Below are 17,688 nucleotides of genomic sequence, written 5' to 3'. Positions count from 1 at the left end.
CCTGGGAGCCTGAAATCTTGCTGGTTGATAGGGGATCAAATACTTATTTCACTCATTACGATGCACATCATGCTCTGACTTTTAAGCACTGGGTTTTTGAGGGTTCTTTTGTGGTTGTTTTGTCTCTCACAGCTACAATAAACCTACCATTACAATTATAGGCTGGTCATTTTTTTGTCAGAGGGCAAACGTACAAAATCAGCAGGGGATCAAATACTTATTTCCCTGACTGTAAGTGTCATTTTATTTTTTGGGTTTACTTCCGCTTTAAAATGTTTTTATATTTGTGTCTATCATACATGACAAAAGATTCCCAGAGCACTGCTGTAGTTGTTTTTCAGACACGCTGTCTGTTGCTGTAGTCTCTAATGCAGGAAATCCCAGAAATCAGACTAGTAAATTTAAGCATTGGCTGTTCAGCTCTAATGATTACCCTTCTTTTACAGCTAATTAGGTACTGAAAAGCAAAATAAGGTGCCCAAGCTTAACCCACTGGCTGGATATAAATAATAAATTGTATTTATTTACAATATGTTTTTATAACTATAGCCAAAATAAAAAAATCGAAGTACTGGTGTCCACAAAAATTCAATAGTATGTATGTGTCTTTTCGTGTAACCATTAATTTTCTCAGCAGACGCAAATTTGGCTACATTTGAATTATTTTTGATGTTTGAATCTAGGCTAGCCATTAGGCAAGGGTTGTAATAATAATAACAATTGTCATGGATCTAGTAAAGGAGAATGTTTGACCGTTAAAGTTTGTAATGAAGTCTTTAAACCAAATCTTTTTTCCTAACTAGGTGCTAGGCAAAATTTTGGTGCATGCCACTATTTGTAATTTCAAACAACTGTTTTTCCAACCCCAACCCAATACTATCCTCTTTTTATTATGTAATCCAAAATATTATATCCATAAACCTAATTCCAGGTATTTTTTTTGTAATGCTTTATTTAGTTTTTCAGAGAATGTCATTTGTGCTCAGTTCCCACTAAACTTATTTTATACACCTCTAGATGTGGAAATTTCTTGAAACATTCATATTCTTATCCATTTCTGTTAAAGGGATATTGTAAACCAACATGTAACTTATTCTTAGTGCCCCTTAGGTGGCACTTGAGTCATAGCCGAAATTAGCAATGTTCCTGGATTTCTTGGCAGCTGTCTATATTCATACAAAGGTACATCTAATTTTTTTGTTGTGTCGGTGTGTTACTTTGACAGGCCAAGCAGGCTACCCTGTTTATAAATATGTTCCCTATGGACCTGTCAATGAAGTTCTGCCATACCTATCTAGAAGAGCCCAGGAAAACCGTGGCATCATGAAAGGAGCAATGAGAGAGCGTGAGCTCCTGTGGATGGAGTTTAAAAGACGTCTACTCACAGGCAACCTCTTCTACTCCCCCAGATTCTAGATGGAGAGATGGCAGCGTGGAGCTCCGTGGTGAAAACTGACAAGGATGACAGTCGCATGCATAATATTTATACTAGTTTTGCCAATAGCCAATCATGCTTTTAAAAAGAAAACTATAGGCAATATTTTATGCTTTTTAAATGGAACCAAAAGCCAAAGCAATGCAGTTATGTTTTAAACCAAATCCAGTCTTTAAGCTTTAAAGCAATTGTTATTTGCCATGACATTACAGAAAAAAAAATCAATTCTCTCTTTAAAAAGACAAATGTTATTACAGATTATATTGTGGTTGAATTTTCTATACTTTAAAGTTTATTTTCGTCAGAGATGCAAGGTTTTAAACTACAGTGATCTGATGGCTTGATAGAGTTGAATAATAACTGGAAAACATTTGTAATTGTTATGGAGTCTTGCAACCACGCCCAATACATCACAATGCACTAGTTCTAAGAATAAGTTAATATGAACTCCATAAGAAAACATAAATTTGACACTGGTTACATGTGTGTGAAACAAACACATTTATCCCTAAGGGGGGTCTCGGTGGTAGAATTGAGCTTTGTTATAGTCTCTGATTGGTCATTATCAACCAGGCAGGATTGAAATCTCTAATAATTAGGAAAGTTATTACCTGAGAGCTACTTGCACTTTTGTGATAACACAGTAGAAAAACTTATAGCTGGTTAAAGATTATGAATTAAAAAGTCATTTTACATGGAGCAGCCAATGAGGTTGGGGTGGCCACTTGATGCCCCTTGTGAATTCAGGCTTTGCAGTGTAGTTTTTCTTTACCTTTTTCTTTTCTTGCATTGTGTGGACTTCCAACTACAATATATAATCCTTACAGACCCTGCATTTGTTGCAAAGAGCAGTGTAATATTGTGCAGTGTTTAATATATTCTTTGGTGTTTGAATAATAACATGATGTGTTGTGCATATATATGATACATTCCATGGAAATGCTTTGGATCCTAAATCTTCTTTATCATAAAGAAGCGTAAAAGCCTGATATTGAGCTGTTACTGTAGATTACAGTGTGTGTACGTATAGCAGCATTTCCCTAAATCTGTTTCTTTACGATAGCTTTGTACTTTTTGAACATCTTTTAACAGTTCCTGTTATTCTTTTCACACACGATTATGTGCAGTGTTAAGATTTTGTTGGGCAGTATTGTGAACATATGTTTTGCCTAATTAGCATTTTATATCAACAGCTGCTATTGGCTGCTATAAATTGTTCAGAGATGGAAATATATATCTGTAAACTTCCAGTCTTTTCCCATTCAATTCCAGTGACCTTCGCTAACTAAGCCTTGTGTCCATTCATTTAAAACTCTTTTGTTCAGTCAGTAGTATACTGCAGTTCAAAGGACTTTTCCAGGCAGTGATTTTTGGAACACTGATATTATCGGCCTGTCTGGAGCTTTTCATGAAGGAGATTTTTTAACAGGCCTACAACACTGCTAAAAGGATGGTGAACAGAATAAATATAATATAATATCCTGCCTATTCACAGAAAACAGAAGTAAACTTCATTGGTGGGGGTGAGCTTTTGCCATAATCACATGCACTGCAGATTATGGCAGCATCTTTGCTGTCTTCTAATAATGATGGGTCCAGAATACTCTTTACCACTGCCAAATGTTTTAGGGTAACTTGTTGCTCCTTTTTAACCCTTGATTTGTGTGCAGTTCATATGGCCCCAGTGCGAAGAGCCTGGCTATACATGCCATGCACTAAGCAATGCACTTAGAAAAAGGAAAAAGACTTTACATGTCTGTTCTGCTGCAAAATTCTACCTCTAGGTTTTAAGGTCAAATGCAGATTTGGGATTTTAAAAATAATCACTGCTATCTATATAATGTGGAAGGGTTTGTATTTATGAGTAACTATACACATTGGCCCTGATTTATTAGCTGGGTGATCCAGCAAACCTGCAATGGATCTAGTCAAGAATGGAAAACATTTGCTAAACAACGGCTAATGAGGTTTTCTGTTTAACCCAGCTTCACTGATGAAAGTGTATTCTCTCCAGCCTTGCAGAGCTTTAATAAATCAGGGCCAAGTTTCAGAGACCTCCACAGCCCACAGGTATTGTAGGTGAGTGCAGTATATTTCTTGTTTGTTGGCAGGTGAAGATGTGGGCAGTGGTCGTGTGGACACTGGACAGTATTTACCCACCACTCTAAATGTATACAAATTCTGCACCCATCCATTCCCAAGCATACCTGCTTTCCTAATCTAATGGGACTTCAATAAAGGTTGCTTATTATGCATAAAATAGAAAGCACATATATGCAAAGTGTTTTACTGCTGACTACGTATGCTACACTGTTACAAATAATTTATAATGTTAGGCTGTGTGTCTTTTTTAATGTACTTATTTAATGCAGTGCATGCACTCCAATGTTACCTCTCTTAAAATGTAATACTTGCTGGTTGTGGTACAGAGGAGTCAGATTTTATTGTTCAGACTAACTGGGTATTGTTATATTTGCTAAATGTTACAGTATAAAGATGTATTCCTTTGATCCAAATGAAGTTAATTGTCCCAAATCTTGTCTATCCATCTGCTATCTGACAGTGATATATAGAATATGCATTCTCCAATTCGAAGTACAGAATAAAGCCCATAGCCAAAGTACCTGCAATATGTACAGACAGAAGGACAGAAGTACCTCTGCAGTAAAGAAGAGTTGTTCATGACTGTTCTTTAAAAAAAAAAAAAAAAAAAAAAACATGGTTTCCTGGCTGTCATTCTGACTGTGGTATAAGTACTTTAAGCCATTGGCCCAGATTAAGGATAAAGATAAGGAGTTCTGACCCCAGGTTAGCCTGTACATAACGGTCATAGTATTTCCAAAAGGAGAATGCAATAGTGGCCCTCTTATTGCAGTTATAGCAAAGAAAACTCTTTCCTATATCTACTGTTATTTTGCATTACACCACATTATAACAAATAGGTCTGCCTTCTGTGATTACTGTGTCATCTGTACATGTAAAGTATCTGTGTGGGCTGTATCTTCTATGGATATCGGTGATCCCCTTGTAATCTATATAAAACACTGAAACTTTAAATGTCTTGGTCATGTTATTACTTATCATATATTCTTATTTGGTTATAGGAACACACTCTACTTCATGTATAGAACATAAACTAATGTAATGAAAGCTTTGAGTTTTCTGTTGCCCTATTTTTTCCCAAATGACTGTCAAACAGATTTATTATGAATTTTACATTTGTGCTGCTTAAATAGAACACTGAAATCTGTTGCTCTAATTGTGCTAATGATTTATAATTAAATGGGATTCTATAGTAAAGAGTTTATTTTGTATAAAATGTAATGCGTTTATCTTTAATAAATAAAATATTAAAATCCTGCCTTGGAAATTATATTACTTTTTTTTATCTATGAAGGTATCATTATATTAAGTTTTTTTTATTAAACAGAAGCTTCATTAAAATAAGATACAAAAAGGGATTATGTATGATCTGGTACTTGTAATTTATGTTGGTTCTAAAGTTAATATAGCTGGCATATGAAGACATTAAAACCTGACAGTCTTGTAGACACTTTTTCTTTAGGTGTTTTCATCCCATTCTTTACTATTCTACTTCAGCATCTGTTTTATTAGGAGTTACACAGCTGCTATAATACCCACAAGGGACTGCATTCAATAAAAGAGCAACAGTCCATTATTAATAACTGCCACTCACATAAAAGATCATACTAGCATAGTGGGAATAGATTTGTAAAACTCATTAGGGAAGAGTTTGGTAAGAAAGACAGAACACACAGTTACATTAATGTTGGATTTTCACTGCATTTTTTAGGATATTTTAAAATATGGCATGTACACATAAGCCCAGACAGACTGATATGTTAATATCAAAGCGAATCTGGCAGGTCTCCCTGATTATTTTATGATGCATGCTTACAGGGCTGTCATTTGTATTTGTGCTTCATATGATCCTTGCTATATCATTTAACACTGCATATGTGTAGAGAATAAACCATATAGTGCAACCTCTCATGTCACAAATCTTTACATAACAGTTGTGAAACTTTGTGAAAAAGCAGCTTTGCTTTAAGAGATTTAATGTCTTCGAAGTATGCCCCAATACAATAACCTCTTCCTTTCCTTTCCACAAATAGCTGCATTTATGTTTTTTCCTATTGACCAAAATGCACATGCACCTTCAAAATGCACATGGTCTGCAAAGCAGCACAAGACAATGCATGATATCTTGTGCATTGTGCTGTGCAAAGAAAAATATATATGTGCTAAGGTTCAGTTTAGTGTTGCATTTGAATGGGAATGATTTACCAGAGTTCAATGTGGATAATATAGATAAGTTATGGAGATTTAGGAATCACAATGTGTATCACCTCGTGACAACACATGTGCTGCAGAGCAATGTAGTTCAGTTGAAAAACTAAAAAAAAAGTGTTAGAGGGCCACAGAAAATAAAGCCAGCCTAGTGGCCAATTGTGTTGGATTCAACTCTGGTTAATTTAGGCAGATCTTGTGTCTAACTAACTATGCAGTATGCATCCAGTGTCACAGGTATGTAGATATACAAAGGTTATGTATTTGTTACCCTACATAAACATTTTTTGACTAGTAATTTATTTTGCAAATAATATACACTTTTTTTAAAAAAATCTAATGCACTCCATGGTCGTTAAACAATGTCCAACATTGTAAAAAGGTCTAATAAGTGGTATTTGGGATAAGACAAGCCCTTTGCTGCCTTTTACATAGCTTTTCTTTCCCAGCAAGAAAAGTGTGCTCCTAAACTACACCACATTATACCACTAACCTAAAGCACACCCCAATCCCTCCCATGGATAAGTCCTACTATCCCTAAATAAAACTATCCTGCTTCTGGTCTTTTTAAAACCATATCCTTATCTATATCTGAGTTTTTTTTAGCAAATTCTAGTCTGTGCTGTGCAATTCTAGTCTCCAGTAATTTAGCTCCAGTCTTGCTTTTTAAAACTGTCCTCCTGCATGCCGGTTTTACACTGCTATATCATATGTTGTATATTTATGTGCTGCCAGTGTATGCTGTTGATGTTGCTGTTATTTTACATTTATATTATACAACTTTAGTCCTGGTCTCTACTTGCTTTGAGCAAGTTTTAGGCTGTGTGGTAAGGAAAGGCAGCATGCTTCAACTTTGCTTTCCTTCCATTTCAAAAACACATAGGCCACATTTTCACATTCAGAGGTTGCTAGGGGTTCCTTGAGCAATGAGCAGTTTGAACCTCTTGGGTCAGTTACCACTAACACAAAAGATCTTTTGGTTATCTGTAAGGGTGACATTCTGCCCACTGGCCATCATTGTAAGAGGTATTCTTCCTATGGACCACCATGCCACTCTACAGGGAACTGTGGATATACTACTTATAGTGGTGGTTCCCCAAGAATGTGCTTAAATAAATGTGTACTTTCAATGCCTAAAGGCATTCCCTAAGCATGCGTTTAAAAGGTTTGATGTGTTTTAATGGTGCCATTGATGCAGTGTGATAACCCTCTCCCAGCTATATTTTTTGTATTTGTATATTTCCTCCTTGACAGTGACCAGCATTTTTTTTAACATTGGTTTGCCTACTACCCCTTTAACGTGGGCAAAATTTAACAGATTCTGCCCTCTAAAGACCTCAATGGCATTCTCCTCTACGCCCAAGTTTACCAGACTGAACCTGGGCCAATTACTACTGATATCTGTCAATCTGTATCAGTACTGATATCTGTTTTTTATCCATCAGGCTTTTTTGAAGACTTAAAATTATGTTTTTTTAATCCTTAAAACAGAACTAGCAGAGTAGAGGGGATTGCATACAGGCTAACTTCCTTCATAACCAATAAACTGTAATTTCTTGCAAAGAAATGCAGAGAATGATATTTCTAGCCGTCAGTAGAGACATTACAAGGAGGATTCTTGTTCTACACCACCTAACATAAGTATGAAAGCTCTATTCTTGTTAGGTGCTTTATGTGGCCGGGTGGTTGTTGATTAAAAATGATTGCCAAGTCTATAAACAGAACAACATTAAAGACAAATGCTGCCCTGGCATACTATAATATGAAGGTAAAGGTGAAATCCAAGTAGAATTCCTTGTCTTGTAAACAGATATTAAGCCTTTAACAGTAAAAACCAATTCTCTTTTATCTTCAATAAGATTTCGTTTTCATTGCCTTAACAGTTCACAAGCTCAAAATTACTTTTAGCACAGGTTGAGAGAGCTTTAACTGCAGACAATATTTCAGTAAGGTCATGCTTCCAGTTCTCTTTATAGAAATCTATTTATTATAGGATATGAAGTAGAAATGTATCTCAGCCCCAAAGCCTAACATATTGTAGGATGGTATGAGTGTGCAGAGAAATTGATATAATCAAATTATATCAGTGTATTCAGGCAACCCATTCTCAATAAAAACTGTTCTCATATACAGAAGATGCTGTTAATTATTGCAATAATAATAAAAAACAAATACATAAAGCATACTTATTATACTAGAATTACTTTACTGCAATATTTCACAATTAGTATTACAGATTAGAAAAAAAGGAATTCAGGTCAAAACTAAAACTATATAGAAATAGTTTGTAGTGGGCCCAAATATTCTTTTAAGACAGGTTTTAAAAATGTTCCATTATGAGTAGAGAAATGATGGTACTGTTCTATTCACCCCATTCATTAAAGTGGCATTTGCGTCTAATCACTGGTTGTTTTACTACTATTGTCACGTTTATAAAGTGACAATCACTATGATTGCTATTCTATTGGGTTTGCTTCTTTAATACTAACATAAACTTAATTAAACCTGAATTAAAACTTGAAATGCCTAAAAAAGTGTTTGTTTCTCACTGCCTACCTGCCTTTCAATTATATTTTTGCATTGTCACCGAGACTTCTAATGGAGACAACAAGTGGATGTTCAAACACACATTACATAGGCATTGTTCACTGTTGGCATCATTAGTAACCCGGCTTAAGAAATGGCACGCAGCCATCACTAAAGCACATTTATATAGACAGGAAGTGGAAACAATGGTCCTGATTTATTAAAGTTCTTCAAGGCTGGAGAGGATACACTTTCATTGAAGAAAACCTGGGTGATCCACAGACCTGGAATGGATTACTTAAAGTAATTTGCTATTTTGTTAGCAAATGTTTTCAATCCTGGACCAGATCCATTCCAGGTTTGCTGGGTTACCAAGCTTCACTAATGAAAATGTATCCTCCCCAGCCTTGGAGAACTTTGTCAAATCTGACCCACTGTGGCTAAGGGATAAAAAAAAGGTGAGAATTGTATTTCAAAAATAACAATTGTTACCTAAACTTAGACCTAAACTAAAGGTTATTTAGCTATATACCCTTGCTAGATGACTGTCACCCAAGACGAACAGTCATGATGGTCTCGGGCAAAAACCTAGAAAATGTATACCACCCCTCACCCAATGTCTTTAATAAATCTGTGCTGGCTGATCAATGAACAACTAAGCAAGCAAGACCACTGTGATTTTCTATAAAGGAAAGTACAGCAGAGTGCTGCATGCTCATCCTCCCCACTTTCTTTTCATAGAACAGCGTTGTGTATACAGCACTCGTTTCTTCTCCTGTCACTAGAAGCAAAATCTGACGTCTGTAAAGGGTATTAATTTACTTTAATTTTATGATTTAAAGCCAAAGTCAGTGAACCGGTTATCTGCTTACAATTAGTATCCATTACCTATAGAAAAATGAAAGTTCAAGGTACTACCCGTTAAAAAGTGCTGCTTCCTACAGTAGAGGAAAAGTGGTGACCATAAAGGTGTTTTATACACCACAAGGTTTACTATAGTGTTATGATCAGGACTCGCAGCCAATCACTTTAAACCTGAGATTCCCCTATAACATTTCAGAAATAGTTTTAATAAAGAATTTCACTTTATTCTTTCCATTAATAACACATAAGATGTATGCATGTAGGCCAGTTTTTTGCCACAGGAGGGAGGAAGACACTAAAAGAAGTCTGTAGTCACATTCCAGAGATCCCACTACATGAGTTTGCAGAAGTACCAGTGGACAAGGCTCCATTTATGTTCATGTATACCTCAGTACAGACTTACTACACCTTTTTAATAAATGCATTTAGAATGCTAATAAAGAGACATGCATAAAAAGTAAATCCTGTCAAGAACCATTTAAAATTTAGTGCTCATCCGTTCATAAAAGTAAAGAACTCCTGACATGATTGCTTTTATGAATAATCTTCAGTTTATTTTGCTATTGTTCACTGGTGGTTCAGCTTCAACTGTCACATTAATTAAGTATGATTTGGCATAATTGCCCTAGATCACAATGGCCCACAACAGAGATGTGAGATTTGAATGTACTTTTGAAAAGTAGCTTATGTGGGTGCTATGGAAATGATTGGGCTGCATTTTCCACTTCCAAAAATGGTAATCCGTTTTTTCATTCAAATTAATAGAGCTTCACCAATTCAGGATATCTATAAAGGGTCGATGTTTATATTGAAATTTATTTTTTTTTTCAATCAGTTATTCTATTCAAGTGAATTGAGTTTTGGATAATCAATATAGGATTTATATAGTGTGGCAAATTATACTGCTATACAAAATCTGATTGCCCTTTAATTCATTTTTTAGCACATTTTTACAAAAAATTTGAAAGATTTATAAAACACAGATAAACAACATATTACAAAACCATACTCATGTATCAAAACTATTGCTGTTACAAAGACATTCATAAAATGTAAACAGACAAAGAAATAAAAGTACCTAACCACTGAGCGCCTTTGTGATGGCATATGCCACCAATATTACAAACCGTGACAGTAAACATGGGATTGTAGCATAATACAAATTGATACTCTAATGAAAGAGATATAAAATCAGAAACTAGAAACTCTGTATCCTTTAGCTTCTTCGTAATAAACAATCCTGAATGTTGAAACATTCTCATAATATCAGTTAGTTTCTCTCTAGTCAATTCCTCAATAGAATTAAATACCAAAGCCGGGTTCAGAAAAAGGTGTTTAGTGTATGAATCAATGTTCCTGGAAGATTGTAGTTTGTCAGTAAACATTAGTTTGTATAAATAGGGTGGCAAAAGGGTTAGCTAATGAATTAAAATAAAAAATAATGTTGTAGCATCCACCAAACGGGTTCAATGGAAAAATTGAAGAGCTGGGTCAACATTGAGCAACCCTGTCTGGTTCCTTATAGTCTGAAGGGAGAACCAAAAATAAGAATCTGAGCCACGACTATTTCTAGCAAATGTTATCAAAGGGTTTTTCAGGCAGAAAAGCCAAGAGCAAAGGGGAAGCAGGGGTGTGGTCGTAAAAAAAAGAGGGGACATGGTACTATCCGCGGCCCGTCTCCACTACACACCTGCCTATGTGTCACTCAAAGGGGAAGAAACTTCCCCCAGAGTGACCTCAGGATACCAGAATTTGGCCACTCTTCCATCGCAGGTCTAAGAGACAACCCGCCCACATGGTCCACAGCCACCAAAGAACTTTGCAAAAAAAGAATGGGCACGTGTGCCCATTCCTGAAAAAAGTGAGGGCATGGCACCTCTGCCCACCCTACTACACCCCTGTGGGGAAGAACCCAGTAAGCGAGCATATTCCTATACCAATGTAGTCTTCATAACATTGGATGTTGCTGACCATCCCTTAACAAAACCAGATTAAGAAATTAAGAATAACTTTAGAAGGAGAAGAGCAGGAGCAAGAAACTTCACATCCTGATTTATTAGGAAGGTTTATCTTTTTTTGGGAGCATCAAGCCTCAAAACCTGTAAGCAGACAGTCTCAGTTATCTAAAATATGAATAAATAAAAATACAAGAGAAGGATGCAGGTCAGAGAATAACATTTTATAAATATCTGTGGTAAAACCATCTGAACCCGGTGATTTTGCTTTGAATTGTTAGATGAACTGCATGACTTCCTCTGGGCATTTAATTCCATTTAGAAAATTTAGATCCTTCTCCATAGAGGATGGTAGAGAGATGACTTCATGAAAATTTGCTCCACTTTCAGGGACTTTCACAGATACAGAATAAAATCTGCTATAGAATTGTCTAAAGGTATTATTTATTAGCATTAGGTCAGTAAGTGCATGGATATGTTCATCCCTAGGATGAATAATATGGTTAGGTGTACCCTTCCTTCGGCCAAGTTAGCGAAGAGCCATGATGATTTATTCTCAAATATGATAAAACCCAGCTATGCTGGCATCAATTATCACAAAAATATTTAGCCAGGCGACATTCTGACCCAACTGAATCAGACATATAATTTATTAGGAAACATGAGCTTGTTGAATACTATGGCATGCATTCATGTATTTTGACAGTGTGCCTGTTTTTCATGAGATAGTATAAGCAAACATTTTGCCCCTCAGAACATCCTTTCCTGCCTCTGAAAACAGAATTGGATCACCGGCATGCTGGTTATTACAAACATAAAGTGGATGTGTGTTGTTCTTCCCACCAGGCTCAAGATGACCAGGTAATGGTCTGAGATCTGTTTAATGTCCACTTCAAACTAAGCTTAGTATGGAAAGACACATATTTAGACCTAAAAATGCTTCCCGGTGGTGAAAGTAATGGGTAAAGTCTCTTTTCAGTGGATGAACATCATTTGGAAGGGGTGATTCTGGGGATCAAAGAAAAGAGGGTGAACAGTCCTACAAGAGAGACACCACTGAATGGTCCAATGGCATGTAAAGAAAGTCCTGGAAGAAACTTTTTTCTGTGATTTGGAACCATATGCACAATTAAATGTACTTTCCAACCACAACAGGCTTCCAGTAAACAAATAGTGTATAATACCTTGTTCTCTGCACCATACTCTGTTCTACACTATTCTACCTCTGTGAGGAGGCAGAATCTGGTCAAGGGCCTGCAATATTATTATGGGAACTGAGGGGCAGCATTTTTAGTATCTGCAATCAGATTCTGCTGGGAACCATAAGGAAGCAGAATGTGTTGTCCATCTAAAAACTCCAAATACCTTGAATGATCACCGGACAAAACTGATGTCAATTCTTTAGGCTCATCGATTTTGGTAGACTCATGACCCTCAGGTTGTTTCTGCATAAGCTGTTTTCTAAATCACCTACTTTTTCAACCCAGGGAGCTTGGGAATTCAAGGTAGGTTTCACAGCAGTAGTTGTTGTTGTTGTTGGAGGTAATAATCTATGAGATATGAGCCCTAGGAAAGAGGACACAGCTTCTGCTAACGTACGTCAGTGCCCAAACTTTTTCAAAACAATGATAACTTACCTCCTGACTCCCCACTGTCTGAATGTGTGGAGTCCACTGGGTCCACCATCCTGGATGTTTCTGCTGAAAAGCACCATGAAAAACTTTCTTGTTTTTGTTTTCCATTTAGTTTGTCTAAATATGATGTCACTGCATCTTGTAAGCAGTATGGTAATTATTAAAGCAATAATCAAAGTAGTGATCAACGTAGTACCCTGCCCGTTATGGATTCTGGTGGTAGGTTTTTATCCTCTGACCCAGATTTTAGGTTTACTTTACCAAATTTCAAAAACACGTTTGACTCTTCAAATGATGTTCTTCAACATAAATATGTGAGGCAGGTGATATCTCTTTGGTCGACAACAAGATATTGAATTTTTAAGTGTTTATAAAGTCAACGTGTTGGAACTTGGTCTTGAAAAGAGTAGGCTTCAGAAATACATTAATTTGGCCTTGCAAATACATTCAACCCACGAGTGTCAATCCAATATCTAAAATATCTGTTTGGAGTTGTTCCCCACCTTCCTATGAAATGATTTATCATACTGTATCATACCATTAGTTCTGTCTATACCAGGGGTCAGCAACCTTTACTATCAAAAGAGCCATTTTGCCTCCTCTTCCACTAAAGAAAAATAGTCTGGAGCCGCAAAACATAACACAGTTTATAAACTTTTAAAAGTTTTAATATTTTTTTAATTTTACCTGTTACAACAAGTGTGCATGTGTAGGCCTACTTTGAAGTAAATTAAACACTGAACTATGCCCCTAGAAGCCTCCAGCTTCTAACGTATCATCCTGTTACATTAGAAGCTGGAGGCTTCTAACGTAACGGGGTAGATTTTTTTGATGGGCAGAGTTCTTTATGTTCTGACGATGCCTTAGCGATGAAATTTTAAGGGGTGTTAGCCACAGGTGTCCCTCATTTGCAGCTTTAATTTTGTTCACCTGTACCCCCCAATCTTGAGTAATTGGAGTTCAGGTGCTAGAAGCCTCCAGCAATGTGTAACAGGGTAGATTATTTTGATGGGCAGAGTTCTTTATTTTCTGACGATGCCTTAGCGATTCAATTGTAGGTGGTGTTAGCCATAAGTGTCCCCCACTTGCACCTCTATTTTGGTCACCTGTACCGCCTCCCCCCCGTTCCAGAGAAATTGGGGTTCAGATGCTAGATGCTTCCAGCAATGTGTAACAGGGTGGATTTTTTTGATAGGCAGAGTTTTTATGATTTTTTAGGAGGTGTTAGCCACAGGTGTCCTGTACTTGCACCTCAAATTTTTTTCACCTGTACCCCCGTTTCCAGATAAATTGGGGTTTAGGTGCTAGAAGCCTCCAACAATGTGTAACAGGGCAGGGTTTTTTGATGGGTGGAGTTTTTAGGAGGTGTTAGCCACAGGTGTCCCCCACTTGCACCTCTAATTTTGTACCCCCTTCCTGTTCCAGAGAAATTGGGGTTCAGGTGCTTCCAGCAATGTGTAACGGTAGATTTTTTGATGGGCAGAGTTCTTTATGTTCTGATGATAGCCTACCAAAAAAATTTTAGGGGGTGTGAGTCACAGGTGTCCCCCACTTGCACCTACATTTTTGGTTTTGTACATCTCCCCATTCCAGAGGAATTGGGGTTCAAAGGAGGGGGATGTCATTGTACACACCCATTTGTACACGCCCCGTGGTAGATTTATTTCACTGGTAGATTTTTTTCATTAGAACACCGGATAGGGAATCCCCCTTCTCCGCAGTGTCTTGGGAGGAAAGGGATCCCCCATCAGAGATCTCCCCGCGGCAGCCGAAGGGAGCCACAACAAGGAGGCTAAAGAGCCACATGCGGCTCCGGAGCCGCAGGTTGCAGACCCCTGGTCTATACAAACACACACATCACATGGGGATACCTTCATTGTAAAGACATGGTAACTCAATCATTCTTCCAAGCCTGTTTAAAGTATTATTGAAAGTATAATTGGGACTTAGCACTACTTTCTGCAATCACCCCTTGCTTGATGCTTCTTCCGAAAACGTAAGGTAGATGTAACAACTACACTTGAATAATATGTCTCACGCCTGAATATCAATGTCCTCAGATGTGCCATAAACCATTTACTTTAATTTCTTACTGGTATTCATGACAGTGTTCAACCATCTTAGGCGGATCGTTAAATCAAAACTGACAGCCCATGAAAGACCATATGGTTATCTTTGATATTAAATGTAGAGCTTCTCTTTACAGCTTTTAAGGGAACAAAGATAGAAAAGTTCAGCTTAAGACAACACAAATACATCAGCTGTGTCATTCATGCAATGTTTTCACAGTTTGGTTCAATTCACAAGGCTGACCTTTTATCCTGATCTTCGAAATCCCTTACCATCTACAGACACATCTGTCATCCGTTGACAAGCACACTGGACAACATAGTCCCACCAGAGGGACAGAATTGGATATTTCTATTGATCATCCTCATAAACCGGAGCCCACAATCCATCCATAGCCAGGTGATGGCTGTTCAAACTCTGAGTATAGAAAAAAACAGACTGTACTAATTACTTGGCATGTACACAATCATTAGGGAGCCGATAATGAATAATTCCATGGCTTCCTCACTGTTCAAAATCATTGTATGGCTTGTATTCTTCCTGACAGCTATGCAGAGTCTTCGCTGAAAACAAACATATGAAATATTCTTTACTTTAGTATTTCATTATAGAGGCAATCAGCTGCTAAGGGAATTTACTGCTAGATTTGCACATGAATTAATCATTTGGTTTATTCTCAAAATTGCTGATATACAGAGGCAGTGTTTGGGGATAGACATACAGCATCCAATTTGCCAGCCTGACCCCCTTATTACTCTCAGATATCATACTGTTAAGGTTGGGTTTAGGACAATGTTGTGATAAACAGATATAAGGATAAACTGCAAAATTGTATGATTCCTAAAAGGATACAATGGCATGGCGCATGTGGTTGTGCCAAGTACAGCCAGTACCCCCTATTCCCAGGTATTGTTACAGTGAGCTGTGGATATAGTAATTATAGCAGGGGTTCCCTGAAGATCTAAAAGTTATTTCAAGGGTTTCCCAATGTTAAAAAGTTTGTGAAAGATTCCATTCAATTACAATGAATAATTTTATGTAAAACATTTGGGCTGGGTGAAGACTAGTGGTACTGCCCCCGGGCACCTAGGAGTGGTAACCGGCTGTCACTACTAGGCTTTATCAGGTGTTTGCACATACATTTTTCTTGCAGAATTGCCATCTGTTACACAGTTTTCCAGTGGAGACTGCAAGTACCCATTTCAACTTTTGTCATCATCAGCAGCCCAGCTTAAGAAATAGCATCCAGCCATTAGTGGAGTTCATCCCCCTGTACAGAAAATGGTTGCAGGAGATCAATAAACAAAAGATCAAAGTGAAAATGCATGTTTAATGCTTTAACAATACAATTGTCTTTTATTAGAGTTTACATCTACTTTCACACAACCTACTAGGAAGTTGTGGCGAAGAATCTTGCAAGGAGACAGTAGACAGTAAGCACTTCTCAAATCTAATTTTACTGATGACAGAACAAAAGTGATGATTAGAATAAGTTACCATGCACTCATTTCCAGGTCAGCAAAGTTAGAGGAGCCAATATCTTTTCTCCAAAAACCGAGTTAGGGATCCCAGTGTAGCACTCTCTGATTCTAATACTAATGTCAGTACATGAGCAACATTCTATAGGCATAATAAGGTGCTTGTAACCATAAAAGTGCAATTGCAACAACAACAGAGTAAAGTACTGTCTGTGATAATTTATTTCCTTGCTCTAACTTACAATTTCAAGACAAGTTTTCGTGGGTCAAGGCTGGCTTTTTAGTGGGTAACTGGTTCCTCATGTGGTTATATTGAGTATATTCCATCATGCTTAAGGTGATTGCAGCCATATCAGTGCACTTGCAACACCAACACTGCTTGGACCAGAAAACAAGTGGGGGGTAGGGTAGATTAATGAAAACTTAAACTATAACTATGTAATGAAATGATGGCGTTCTTTACCACCAGGGGGTGCTGTCTTTTGCCTTTTGTATAGATGTCTCCACTGAACAACTTTGTAGGTCATGGTTATACTTCCTATTCATACATGCAAAATTTCCCAATTTATTCCCCAGGTGATCTCTGAGAACTGTGTTATTATATGTGAATATTTTATTCTGATTTATTATATCAGATCAGGTAGACATTAAGGTTAACCATAACACCATACTTCTTTTATTGAACTTTTATTGATTGAAGGATATCTTTTCATATGTTAAGTATATGGCCTGAAAAAGAATCAGTTCAATGACTTCACTATCTGGTCTTTGTACACATATTTTCCATGGTCTGGGGCTTTAGAACAACTGATGTTGTTCAGTTAAAACTTTTCCCTTGCAATGTTCAAGGTAGCAACTGTTCTTCTGCAACAGTCTGGATAAATGTTTTAATCAAAGAGTTACCAAACTTTTACCAAAAAATGTACACGCTTTTATAGTGCATAAAAAATGTATAAAACATGAGAAATGATGATTGACACATTTTCCAAATGTATTCAATGTGAAATTTGATTAAAAAATCTTGGTTGAAAACATTTTTAAAAAGACCCCTGTGAGTCAATAAAAATGTATTTTCAAACATTATAAAGAGATTTAAGATTGCTTTGTTATCTCCTTGTGAGTTCTACATTCATCCAGGTAATTAGCATTCTTTAGAATGATTTCAGTAATGGCAGCTTACATTATCTCTCAGTGGTAGGTCCACTTTTATCTTGCCAGAATCCCAGTGTTCTTGTCATTTACTGTTATTTAAACAGACAGAAAAACCTTTCTTATCTTTCTCGTATAAATTATTAAAGCAACAACTGCAATGTATGTATGAAGAACAGTGACAGATATGTTTGATATTCAGCCTGTGTAACAACCATGACTCCTTCTATAGATACAGTGGTGAGGTGAGTGTAGCAATGAAAGGT

The 17,688-nt window shown here is 36.9% G+C and overlaps 1 protein-coding gene across 1 annotated transcript in view; it reads left to right on the top strand.

The window, feature by feature from the left end:
• PRODH (proline dehydrogenase 1) overlaps positions 1–4,796 on the top strand; it is a 69,855-nt gene extending 65,059 nt beyond the window's left edge. The window contains exon 15 of the mRNA XM_072413922.1: positions 1,226–4,796. Coding sequence (XP_072270023.1) covers positions 1,226–1,416 — 191 coding nt within the window. The 3' untranslated portion in view covers positions 1,417–4,796. The remainder of the gene's footprint in view (positions 1–1,225) is intronic.
• Positions 4,797–17,688: the final 12,892 nt, after the last annotated feature.

This window comes from Pyxicephalus adspersus, chromosome 6 (assembly GCF_032062135.1).
Source record: "Pyxicephalus adspersus chromosome 6, UCB_Pads_2.0, whole genome shotgun sequence".
NCBI lineage: Eukaryota > Metazoa > Chordata > Amphibia > Anura > Pyxicephalidae > Pyxicephalus > Pyxicephalus adspersus.
The sequence above is the reverse complement of the archived record's forward strand: the minus strand, read 5'-3'. Positions and strand labels throughout refer to the sequence as shown.